The sequence below is a fragment of the Poeciliopsis prolifica genome, unplaced genomic scaffold, assembly GCF_027474105.1.
Source record: "Poeciliopsis prolifica strain line A6 unplaced genomic scaffold, Auburn_PproV2 SCAFFOLD007, whole genome shotgun sequence".
NCBI lineage: Eukaryota > Metazoa > Chordata > Actinopteri > Cyprinodontiformes > Poeciliidae > Poeciliopsis > Poeciliopsis prolifica.
In genome coordinates, this window is record NW_026562382.1 from 2,860,302 (window position 1) to 2,872,922 (window position 12,621).

General features: G+C 44.6%; 1 protein-coding gene across 6 annotated transcripts in view; it reads left to right on the forward strand.

Annotated features, from left to right (window-relative positions):
* Nucleotides 1–12,621, forward strand: part of si:dkey-91i10.2 (uncharacterized protein LOC555224 homolog) — a 57,427-nt gene that overhangs the window by 37,324 nt on the left and 7,482 nt on the right. For 5 of the 6 annotated variants that reach the window (XM_055031747.1, XM_055031744.1, XM_055031746.1 and 2 more), the window contains 3 exons: nucleotides 418–576; nucleotides 3,865–5,522; nucleotides 11,595–11,796. In XM_055031747.1, the coding sequence (XP_054887722.1) occupies nucleotides 3,925–5,522; nucleotides 11,595–11,796 (1,800 nt within the window). In that variant the 5' untranslated portion in view covers nucleotides 418–576; nucleotides 3,865–3,924. Of the gene's footprint in view, nucleotides 1–75; nucleotides 102–417; nucleotides 577–3,864; nucleotides 5,523–11,594; nucleotides 11,797–12,621 lie in introns of all 6 variants that reach the window. The other variant, XM_055031745.1, reaches the window with a different exon arrangement.

Sequence of the window (12,621 nt, forward strand, 5' to 3'; positions counted from 1 at the left end):
TCTAAACACACTATAAACTAGCTTCACAAATTTAATCTGAAAACACCATCGTGTTTTGTTTGCTCTGTTTTCTAGGAACTCTGCCGACACGCGGATTGAGTGTGAGTGTGTTGGCATGTGTGTGTAACCGTACACTGGCCTCTCCTGACAGAGGAGAACTAATTATGGAATTGACTCAGCATCTAATTGAATCAGAAAAAGAAGGAGGACAGGGTTTGTTTTACAGTATCAGGATACTTTTGCCTCTCAAACCTCGTGTCTCTGTTGCTCATTGGGCCTCGATCATTTGCTCAGCAGAGACGAAAGCGGCCGCGCTCGTCAATGTCATCGACCGAGCTGTGATGGTTTGGTGTTGCTTTCAGAAACAGCGGCGTATTTATGAATGACCCCCTCGGTTTTCTCCCTCTGTTCCTCCAGCGCCAACCTTTGTCCGTCCGGCTCGATTGAAAGGATCACCGAACACCGGAGAGGAGGGCGGGAGGGGCGCAGGCAAACGAGAGGAAGCTGGCTGCCCAGGGATCTGAGTCAATGACCTGTTGGACAACACAAGAAGCACGGAGGATTAATTAAAATGGGGTAAGTTTAAGAGATTAGACTTTGCTTCGTTGCCAATAGCTGCGGGAGCTTCAGGCAGCTGCGGCGGGACTTATCAGCAAACATGATCCCTGCAACGTGACGCTCACTGCTGGGTAACTGCTGGCCAAGCTGAGACGCAGCGAGATGTGCAAGATAGCAAAATTCACAAGCAGACTTATGTTCTGGCGAATGCAGTGACGTGTGCATATAGGCAGGAAGACAAGCTGAACATATTTCAGAGATTTTTCATTCGGGTCACTCCAAGGATCAGTTCAAACACCCTAATAATTTATTAGTTTTTCATTGACTCTGAAATCCTGTCCTGAAAAATGAGCTCATGCCCCCGCTGGGACGCGGTGGATGATAAACCGCCCAGCTGGTGGAGATGAGTTATTCCCCAGTTGGCTGCAGAGACAGGAGGGAGAAGGCAGAGCTCCGACCTCCAGGGAGCGCTTACGCTGGTTTAAAATTCAGCTGGAGAAAAGCAGAAAGAGAGAGAGAGATACTAAGCTGCACTGAGGCTAATTAAAACCAAATACCACATATTAATAGTTTTTACTCACACACTCATATATCTGTGCCAATTAAACACAAAAGAACCTGTACATTTAACATGTCCTGCTGGCAGGACATGTTAAATGTTAAATGTCATCTTCTTCAGACGACTCAGACCGGCGGGTTTCTTCTAAAGCAGTTCTGATGTGTCGTTCCTCAAGATCACTGAAAGTCTTTCAAAGTTTTAATTTGGACCTTGACTGCTTTTTCACGTTTTCACCAAACTTTGATAACTTATTATGCAGAATAGACTTTGATAAGAAAAGTCTACAAGAGCAAAGCAAAAGACAAAATGTGAAGTGTTTTCAGCAGAGGAACAAGACACATTATTGTTGTTCAGTTGTTTGTCATACAGAAAGCTTGCAGATAGCAGCTAAACTTGCTGGTGTTGAAATACATTTTTCTGTTTAAAACTATGCATCTTTGCTAGTTTGGTAAAAAAAAAAAAAAAAAAAGAAAAAAAAAGAAAGAAAAAAAATCTAAGTGTTATTTATGCATAAAAATATGATAAGTCACAGCTCACTTTGAAAAAAAAAGTACAGAGATAAAGCTACACAAAAAAACTAAGTCCCAAAAATAAAAAAGACTGGCATAACATTGTCACAACGTAACACCATGACCATGAAGGAGTCTTCATGAATGTTTATAACTGTTGACATAAAGTGTCATTTGGTAAATAATGACGTTTCTGAAGCAAAGTTGCCCTAAAGGTTGTATTGAAAGTCCAATAAAAGAGTAAACTTTGCATCATTTGGTCAATAATGAGCCTTTTAAGGCAAAGTTCCATAAAAATTTGAATTAAAAGTCAATTAAAAGTGTCATTATTTACTGAATGACAGACACTTCCTGTCAACAGTCATGAACTTTCATGAGGACTTCTCCATGCTCATGGCAGGTGTTGTGCCATGTTTATGACAGTCTTATGCACACCCCTTCAAATAAAGTGTTTCTAAAAGGCTTTCAAAACAGTTAAAGGACCAATTTAAAAGATTCCAATAAAGTTTCACTTCTCGCTGTCAGCGTTGCAACGTTGAGGGTTCAGATGCCAGCAGGTCTTCAGGAGGCACTTTAAATGCAAGTACTTAAAAGTACCATTATGTATAATTTCCTAAATGCTAAATGAGTGTGCTTCCCAACTGCAGCACAAGTCTCGGTTTCAGAATTAATAAATTAGGGTCCTGGCTTTCTGTTTATTAGCTAATTTAATTCAGTAAGCAGCTCGCAAATGACATTTGAGGGAAACCGCCCACTAATTGACTCTGATCCCAACTCTGCTTGCTTCTGTCCATGTCAGGAATTGCAATGCATCTATTAGAGGCTACGCGGCGCTTGTTTTAGCGAAGCATTAGAGTCTGCGGACGATATTTGAATTTTACTTTTCGCATGACGCATCGGCCCTGCTCCGTAATCGCGTCCTTAATCAGGCTCTGTTGAATGTGGCGGACAGAATATGAGCCCTGGATGATGGAGGACGTTTGGGCTGAGTGGTCTCTGTGCTATTTGTACTCATCGCACAAAGAAAGGAAGAGTCAAAGTACACCCAGTGCCATCTTGTCCGCTCTTTCGGCTGCTGATATCCAACTGCTGTCTGATTAGTCAGAGGGAAAGAGCTGCCAAGCCGCTATCTTCATTACTGTCCCTTCAGCTTACTGCTTTCTTTTACCGTCACATTCATTTCCCCCCCTTTTCTCCGTCCCATCTTTGTCTCCTGCAGCAGCTCCGTCTTGCAATATCTGTCTCTTTATATCTCTTTCTCAATCGTCGTGTTTTAATAGCCTAGCAAGCAGAGCAATAATCCCTCTATTATTATTCCAGCTGCAGAGAGAGAGAGGGAGAGAAAAGGAAAAAAAACCCTAGAGGGGTAGACGGGGCGCCATTTATACACAATGAATGCGATTGCTTTGGTGGAAGAAACACGCTTAAGGGGCAACATTTCTATCTCCTGGACTGTGGTTATACAATAGTCATGGGCGCTGCTGTGGAAGAACATGGATGATCCTTGTCATCAATGCAAAAGCCTGAAACGTTTGACACAAGTGCAGTTCACAGTAAAAGTAATAAAAAGCCTTCAACTTTAGCCACAAACTTCAGTCTATTTTTTCAGATTTGATGTGACAGACTGACATAATGTGAAACATTGTCGAATTGAAAGAAAATTTGTAGCATAAAGCGCCACTTTGATACTTTTAATCTTTTAAATTAAATTCAGTGCAGCCAATTTCCTGTAGAATTCACCCCAATAATGGATGGAGTTAGATCATACAACGACTTTTAATCCATCGCTTAAAAAACAAAAAAATACGGCACAACTGTACGCCTGGCAAGATGTAATGTTTTGCAGGAAACTACCAAGAGCCGCAGAGATCTGGAGCTCAGAGAAGAAAACCAAGAGCTACATTGACATAATTTACAATAAAGGATACTGACGTGTTAGAATGGTCCAGTCAGACTTAAATCCATTGCACATTTGTGACGAGATTTAAAAGTCAGTGCACAGTTGTCATCCATTCAGTCTGGCTTCGATTGGATGGAGCTGCCTGTGTGTAAAGTTCCTTTCACTTCATATTGATGTGCAAATCTTTTGGTCGGTTGCATAAAATATATGAAGTTTGTGGCGGTACGATGAGAAAATGTGAAAAGTTGAAACGGTATTTAGCATATTAGTGATGATGTTAAGAAAGTTTTTTTTTTAAACATCCTCATAATCGTCATCATGTGCTTTTGCCCCTGCAGGCGGCCATACTTGTTACCTGCCGACTGTGCGTCTGAGGGCCCCTCACTCTGCCCACAGCCATGCCAGACGTGAAGCTCCCCCCACCATGTGACTACCCCTCCACTTCCTCTGTTGCACTCTCCGCCAGCTCTCCTGCTGGCTGCAGCTCTCCCCTGCACCTCAGGATCGACATGGAGCCCTGCATCGCCAACCTCCGTCTGTCGCCCGACCCCTTGAGCTCGTTCCCCCGCCACAGGCCCTTCCACGCTCTGTCGTACCCGCTGATGGCCAGGTGCAACAGTAGCACCTTGCTCACCAACTTGGGGTTGAGGTATTGCTCCAGCCGCCAGGGTACTCTGGGGGTAGAGCGAGGGCAGGGGATGGTCCGGGGCTCCTGCATCGACACTGGAAGCAATGGCAGCAGGCCTTACAGGAGTATGGAGAACCTGAACTGGAACACCGTAGGAGATTCTGGCTTGTGTGCACTCAGTGCTGCACCTTGCAGCAGCATGGACAGCGAGTTTATTTTACGGTACACCTCTGCTAGCCACTGGTACGACGGACCTCCGGATGGATCCGTGCTAGGTGCCCACGGGCTGGTACCCAACGCAGAGAGTTTGGCATTCTTTCCTCGACACGGGCTACCCAGAAAGGATCTGCCACTCTTCCCCCAGCTGCTGCTTCCAGGTGGTGTCGATGAATGGGACACAAGGAAGGAGCTAAGGGAGAAACTCCGCCTGCAAAGTGCAAGATCCTCTGTTGAGCCTCTGAGGCCGCTCCCAATGCGGCCTCAAGTGAACCCAAATGTTGCTGCCATTGAACGAGAAGCTGCGCATCAGGGAATCCCAGCAGGTGCTTGCTTTAGGCCGACATGCACAATGCGTACGTCTCCGGAGGAGATCAAGCAGGAAGTTCTGAGGCGTTTACAGCTCAGGCGGCAGAACAGCAGCCCCAACCTGACCATCCAAAGCTCTCAGGCCAGCGCAAAAGTAGCCCAGACGTCCTACACAACAGACAACATTGCAGGGAACCCAAGTGGGACAGAGCCTGTCTGTGAGCGTCGTAGACCTCCTATGGGGCGACTGTACATCCCAACATTTGAGGAGTTTAAGAGAATGAGGCAGAAGGAGGGAAAGCAAAGCAAAGAGTCTACAAGTCGTGAACAAGACCTTCTGCAAAATAATGAATCCTTTTCTGATCAGACTGAGCCTCTGCTTGGACCCGGTGGAGTACAGAAAGGTAATTCTGGAGGTGAAGAAAGCGACGGTGTCGCCGGAATCGACACCGCCGCCTCTACAGAGAAACCCGCTTCAATCACGACCGCCAGTAACAGCACCACAGCTTCCACATTGCCCTGCGGCTCTGTCACCAGCAGGAACTCCCCCATCCGAACAGGCCCGTCTCCACGTTCGCCCCTCCAGCCCCAGGCTTGCACAGTCCAAGCCCAGGACAAAGCCATTGTTGTAGGAGGAGATGAAGGGAGCGCCAGGCGCAGGAGGAGCAGTCTGGAACCAGCTGGGTCGGTTCCCTTCCCTGCCAGCAGAGAGAACTGGGAGCGTCCGTCCAGCTGTTGCCCGGCGCTACTTCTGGAGGGCACGGACCTGTCAAAGTATGGAGCCAAGATATATAAGATGAGGGACGGACTCATTGGATCTGCACTGGACCTCATCAAGAAAAGGTTAGTCAGGCAGATTTACCACAGGTGGCTCATCTTGTTAAGGTTTTGATTGAACTCAGCAGAGCTAAAATAGTAAAGTTTGATTTTTCCTAACATCATGTTACATTTGAAAAATATATCTAGCACTTTACTAAAAATATAACTTATTTATTAACAATGCTTCTTTTCATGCTCAAATAAAATGTAAAAGTACAATTTTAAAGTATTTATTGTTTTTATCAGCTGCATTTCTCAGTTGTCTTGAACTAAACACCTGTTCACATTTTGGTAACTTACCCTAACATGCTGCAGGTCTACTGCACCCTGCTGGCCTTGCATGGTACTGCACTGGGACTGACTAAATTATATGATTGTAAAAAATGTTTCTACATCCCATTTGACACATCTAGAAGTCACGCATTACATTTTCATTCATTTAAAGCCAGAGATGCTCAAGCCTTTCTCCTTTCTTGTGCTTTTATATTGTAATAAAAATCACATAAACTAGATTTTAGCAAACATGTAACACTTCCCACTGTAAGTGGAAAATAATATTAGATTTTTAACCTTACATTTTCAATCAGTTGTTATTTCTGTAAAAATAGTTGTAGGTTTTTCCATTTAGCATTTTGCCTGGTTTTGAGCGCATCCAAACATCCTTGCTTAGCTGGAAAACTCATTGTTTTGACGACGCACGTTGCCCCAGCCTTGTAGCGGATACAGGGGCAGCAGCGATCTTACCTTAATTTCTGAGCCGTATGCACACAGCAGCACACTGTCTCGATGTCAATTTATCTCAGTTATTGTGGTAACAGCTGTCGGAGCTAACAGGGTTGGCTGTGCAGACGGGGCTGTGGGCAGGAGGCTGACATGAGGCACAGCAGACTGGAGGACTGGCGGTGCCTCTGCAGACTCACTGTTTCCCTGCCGCTCCTCTCTCTCGGTGTCAGCTGTTGGCTGGATAGACTGATGTATCCATTGTAATTCATCCCAATCAAGGGCAAACAGGATGATGGCATCATTACTGCTACATGTAGCATTTTACATGTAGCATCTTACATGTCACAAAGACATTGTCTTAAGCCTGTATTTATTGAGCTATTTATTTATTTTGAGCATGGAGGAGCTGCTAAGTTTGGCCAGTTCAGTAATGAAAACTGAGCCTCAGCAGTAGCCTGTGATAGATGGGAGATTTAGTGTATATTTACCTGGCTGTCAAGACTCTCCACTGACTGTCTCTTCTTTGTCTGCTCAGTTGGGAGGAATGATGGATGTCTGTTGCTATATTGCATGATGGCAGCAGTAAAATACCTGCTATAGAAGACTTTGTGTTCACAGAACATTTGAAAACAGAAGTACAGGTCTGCAGCTGTATTTTGTTTATCGATGTCCATCACCAACGAGCCTGGCTTTTGCCTTCCTCCGCTATTCTGCTGGTTTAAACTCTTGCTTGACTGCTCCGTCTGAGCTTTCACCCATTCACTTGGATTTCTGCAGAACAAGAAGTTGTAATGGCAGCGGAGGAAGTGAGTGAAGACGTTCAATCTGTGTTGAATGAATATTAATGATGTCGGCTTGGTACTTATTTTGGTACAGGACGGCTGTTTACAGTGCAGGCAGCGTTGAAGTGCCGGAAATTGCCGGCGTCACGGACAAACATTAGCAGTTGGGTAAAATTTAAAACTGAATCGTCCCGTGGGTTTTGGAGCTTTCTGCCCTGTGCCGGGTCCAGAAGGGTTTGCTCATCCTGAGCGTCACTCTAAGACACCAATTAGACTTGAATTATACTTTTAATATTGGAGCAACACCTGAGTTAATTTATAAATTGTGCAGTTCTTAGCAATCCAGAACAAGAATCAAACACGGGGAACCAACATTTAGCTTTATACTAATCGAGAACAAACTTAGAAAGTACCATCTACTTAGCCTCCCTGTACAACTGGAACATTTTAAAGTGAGGTTTTTCTTTTGCTGTGCGTTTTTTTCTTCTTGTAATAAATAAAACTTCTTCCTCTTCTTCTAAGACCACAGGAGGGTTAAACTGACTCCACGCCTCCAGGAAACAATCGTTCCACTCAGCCTCTCAATGAACCGAAGCGTAGAAAAACGCCATGCTCAGAGCCAAGCAAGGTGCACCTCTGCCACGGTCTCACCTTTAACTCCATCCATCTTCCCTTCAACCTCAGCTACGGTGCTTCCATAGCACAATTCTGCTGCCACCATGTCTCACTGCGAGGCTGTGTTTTCAGGAAGATGTGTCACGAACATGTCACAAAGTCCGTTTTGGTCTGACTGACTCAAAATTGCTTCTCGCTGTTGTTTTAATGAGACAAGGAGTCCTGTGTTTCATGGCCCTGCGAGGCTGATTGTTGGAAAGCTGGCAATTTGCTTCCAAACAGCAATAAACGTTCAGCTTATCTGATGGTTTAAGATCAAGGAGCACTGGCCTGATTAAGGCTTGTGGAGAGCGGCGGAAGCGATCACAGTTGTGCGCGATCACTGCATAATAGTTCAAGTGATGGTGTTTTTTGAAATAGTGGCATGAAAATTACAGCAGAGGTCCATAAGGAGAACCGCATGGCACAATATTTCGTTTTATTCGGAGGTTTCTCTAAAAAAACAACAATTACAGTTGCTTCCTGAGCCAGGAAGCTGATGGATTCACCCAGTCAGCGGAGCCCGCTGACATGCAGCCACTCAGAGTCAGCTCGGATCTTTTATGTTAAAAAAGAGAGAAAAGAATCCAACACACTTGGCTCTCTTGTGGTTTAAACTCCAACCTGGGGCTCAGGACACGTTTCAAAACTTGAAGATTTATTAATTAAACATGGCAGTCTTCTTTGTGATCTCCTGCACCCTGCGGTGTTTGGCTCTCACCCATAAGCCTCTTTGTTCAGGCGTGTCATGCAGCACATTGTGCGTTCGGAGAATAATAGTCCTCCTGCTGCAGAATCCCTGAAATAAGCATGTTGTTCTACCTGGGAGGGTTATTAAAGGCTTCAGATGGATTAGCGCATTAGAACTGCACCGCTGGGGAAACCGCACTGGAATGAAAACGCATTGGCTGAGGACAGTGTGTGAAACTGAAACAGTGCGTCTGCGCTTCCTCTTTACTCATCGCCGTTCGACGTCACCGCTTAAAGAGGAAGATATGGGATTCATTTGGGCGATACGTGCGTCGGGTGAAATGACAGCCCGCCTAATGTTGTTGTCACATCGCAGAGCGCTGAGAGGTGATCCATCACAAACAGCGAGTTCCCGATCAATTAAGCCACAGGTTATTGCTCCCCATGCATCATCCAGGTGGTGACAGCTCAGAGAGGCCTTTTTAACCCCAGTTTGAACCGACTGGACTCATCCGAGCTGCGTCCTCTGGGCTTTCTGCCACGTCGGGTCGGGCTTGATTAAGATGATTGGGCACCTTCTCGGTGCTGCGCTGGCGTTTTCGATTAGATAACGGAGAAAGCGCAGTTTGGGTGGAGTTGAGTGACATGGTTTCATACTGCGGACCAGACAAGAGAAGAGACTAGAAACAGATTGTGTTAATATGTAGACGTAATGTGTCATTTAAAGACACCAAGAACTCTGATGTGGACGGAAGTTCAAACCTTGGTTCTGAAAGTGAAATGATAAAAGAAAAATTTAAAAATGGGGTAAAAACCAAAGTGATAAGGTTGTTTTGGAAATGTGCTTTGTCTCACAAATTAATCGGATTAATCGTGACGAGTTAATTACTGAAGTAATCGTCAACTAATTTGGTAATCGATTATGAAATTCAGTTTTTTATGTTTATTATGTTTTTGTTTGACTTCTTATTTTCTTCTCTCATATTTCACCTGTTTGAAATAAATAAATTCATTTCATTTCAAGACCAAAATGGGCTACAGATCACAAAATTTACATCAATCAGGATTTCCAGTCACACTGACACTGGACTGGTTATAAATACTTTTTTGTTTTTGTTTAAATATCTGAGCTACTCCTGTAGAAAACTATAAGACTTCTTACAGTTTTCTTTCAGCGACAGCTGTCTTGGGCATCTATTATTTATCTTCACATTTAGGATCGCTTTAGTCTCTGATCGGCTCTCAGGTGCATCTATTTCAGCCTCAGGATGCAAATCACATGACAAAACAACCTCAATATTGAGAGGAAAGTCTTTTTTTAAAGTATCTACATCTTCAGGTCACAGACATTTCTTAGACTTCATTCTAGTCTGTACCGCTGTACCACTCTGGCTGCTGATCCGGTTAGAAACACAAACATGTCTAATTTAAGTAGTACAGAAATCTCTGAAATAATATGTCAAAGGGCTTTTTTTTTTCTTTCCCTCACAAGAATTGCAACAATAACTTATTCTGCGGTCGTGACTTCTGGTCCACAAAAGCTCACCGGGGTTTTGAGAACCAGATCAATAAGCTCGTGGGATGTAGAGCTGAGAATTAAAGACGTGTGCATTTTTTTATGGCTCCGTTAATCGATAGATATTTACTACAGAGCTCACGCAATTAATAATAGTTTTGTTAAATGTATAAACTGGTAGTTTTATTGAAAAACCTGCAGACATCCAGGTTTTTGTGGCCATCTCAAATACAGTTTTTCTTTCTGCAGCACGGCTAAAACCAAAACATAAATGATTTAAAAACGTGCAAATCAGGGATGAAGAGAGAGAAAGAGAGGCTTGTGGCAGTTCATGTCAGTATTTCCTATTGCTAACTTCGATTTATTATAAAGAAATATAAGGTCATGAAGTAGTCAATACGAAGTGATAGAAAAGAATTAAGAATTTGGAGTTTTCTGTATTATTTTTTACGAGCAAATATCTGAAATCTGTTTCCCCTAAACAATATCCAGTGCAAAAAAAAAAAAAAAAAAAATCACCAAATCCTAACTTAATGCATTTTAATAATGGAATGGCCCAGTCAAAGTCCTGATCTCAACCCAGTTGAGAACCTAGAGCAGGACGTGAACATTGATGCTCAATATTCAATTGGAATTTGAAATGTACTGATTGATTTGGGAGCACACTAATGAACATTTTGGTAAATGTGGCAGGATTTGCCAGATTTGCTACTTTTCATACAACATACTAAAAGCAAACAAAGTTCATACAAGATAAGGTCAAAATGACTTTTTTACACAAATTTAGTCAATAAGCCAGTGAAAAACAGTAAATACAAGACAAAGGAAAATACAACACATTTTTTCCCAAAAATCTATAAGATATTGTTAGAACTGACCGAGTCGGAGCTGTAGGGAAGAATTTCTGTCTCTAGTTGTGTGAAGCAGATTAAGATACCTTAAAATAATTACAGATGTGGCTGACTCTTATTGTTCTTGTTTCCATCATTTCATTCCTCTTTACAAGTATACATTGTGATTTTCTAGGTTGATTGCATAAAATCCCAGTGACACACATTTGTGGTTAGAACATACCAAAAAGTGTAAAGATGCAGATGCTTTTGCTAGATTATGTCTTGCATTAGGTACACGAACATTTGCAGAGTAATTTCAGCTCAACTGTTTAGCTTTTTGGGGGGTGAAGCTGCATCAGAGCCTCTCGTGGTCGTGTGCGCTGAGCTTATGACTGTCCAGTTATCAGACAAAGGATGAACGATGGGAAGGTCTGTTCTTGCATGCAGGAATTACCCATGTGGTCCCGGGGTTCAGGTGTTAATATGCACTGATGTCCATAATTACCATCCCTCTGAGGCGGAGCGCAGGCGGAGGAGGAGAGCAGGGGTATTGATTGAGGTGTTTGGGGGGGTTTGGAGGGACGATGGCGGAAGAAGAGGAGGAGGAGGATGGGTGTGGAGGACAGTCGACTCAGCAGGGGAGCAGAGGGTGTGTGTGTGTGTGTGTGTGTGTCTGTGTGTTCAGGAAACAGAATGACAAGGAAGCTGTTTGCTGACGAGCATTTCTCCAGAATGATCATCCCAGCCCCCTTCTCTCTGCTGCATAATCACTGTGTTTTTTGCCTTTTTCCCCCCTCCCACCCTCAAATTCCCTCCTTTTTATTCCACATTCAAATCCTTTTCTTCCTCATCCATCCATCCCTCTTTACCTCCGTCTACCCCCCCACCGCCTCGCCAGCTGCAGTGCAGAGATCTCCGCCGAGGCCCCAGTCAAGCTGTCAGGTGACCGGGACGGAGGCTGTGACATCACCGCCCCCTCGCCCGACTGTCAGCCTCTCGCCGTTGCCATGGCAACGCCGACAACGGCCTGCAGAGCCGAGGCTGGCGACGAGGCGCCTGCAGGAGAAGCGGCAGGAGAAAGGGAAGAGGCTGGAGAATGCGTAAGGACCTTTCATTTCGTTGTTGCCGTTGTGTTGTCTGCTTTTGAGATGTCGTCTGCGTGCGTCTCCCCCATCCGCCGCTCGCCAACGTCGTTCTGCAGCAAGAGAAAAAAAAAAGAGGAAAAGCAGAAGTGCTCGGATCTATTGGTATTCAGGGATGGCTGGGACGGGCAAGGAGACTGCGACACACACGCACACATATGCACATTTCTCCTGGATCTTTTTTATGCAGAGGTATTTCATCTCAGACAAGAGCAAGCATGCAGCGCTCCGTCCTGCAGCTGCAGCTGCGGCTCACGGTCTGAGGAAGGAATAAGAAGCAGGATTAGGACGCCGCTCCGGCGCCGGGGTTGCTGCCGATAAGTCGCCTCTTCATTCCTTTTGGCCGCGGCTAGCATCGAGCCCCTCACTGCATCTGCAGATCGGAAGGATCCCCCGACTTGCTTCTCCCATGCTGCATGTCTGGAGGTAGTTTTATGAGTGAGCAGATGTTGAGGCGCATTTTTCTCTCAATTTCCTTCTCAGATTTCTGCAGCTTAGCTCGCCCCTGCGTTCCGAAAGCAATGGCTGCTGTTTGATCGCTCGGTGCAATATTAATTATCCTCCTTCGTCTTTCACCTAATCACAACTGGCTCTGTCTGCATCGCATTTCTCTGATGTAAAAGGCAGGAGGATCTCAGTGCCCCTTTCCTGTCACGTTCAGCAGGTAGCTGTCAGAGCTGTAGATGCAAAGCCAGTGTCGTCCATCCATTCCTATGTAGAGTGCTGAGATAAGCAGGACTGAACTTTGCTCCTCGGGTCGTCTCCCGATGAGAGAATCTGAGG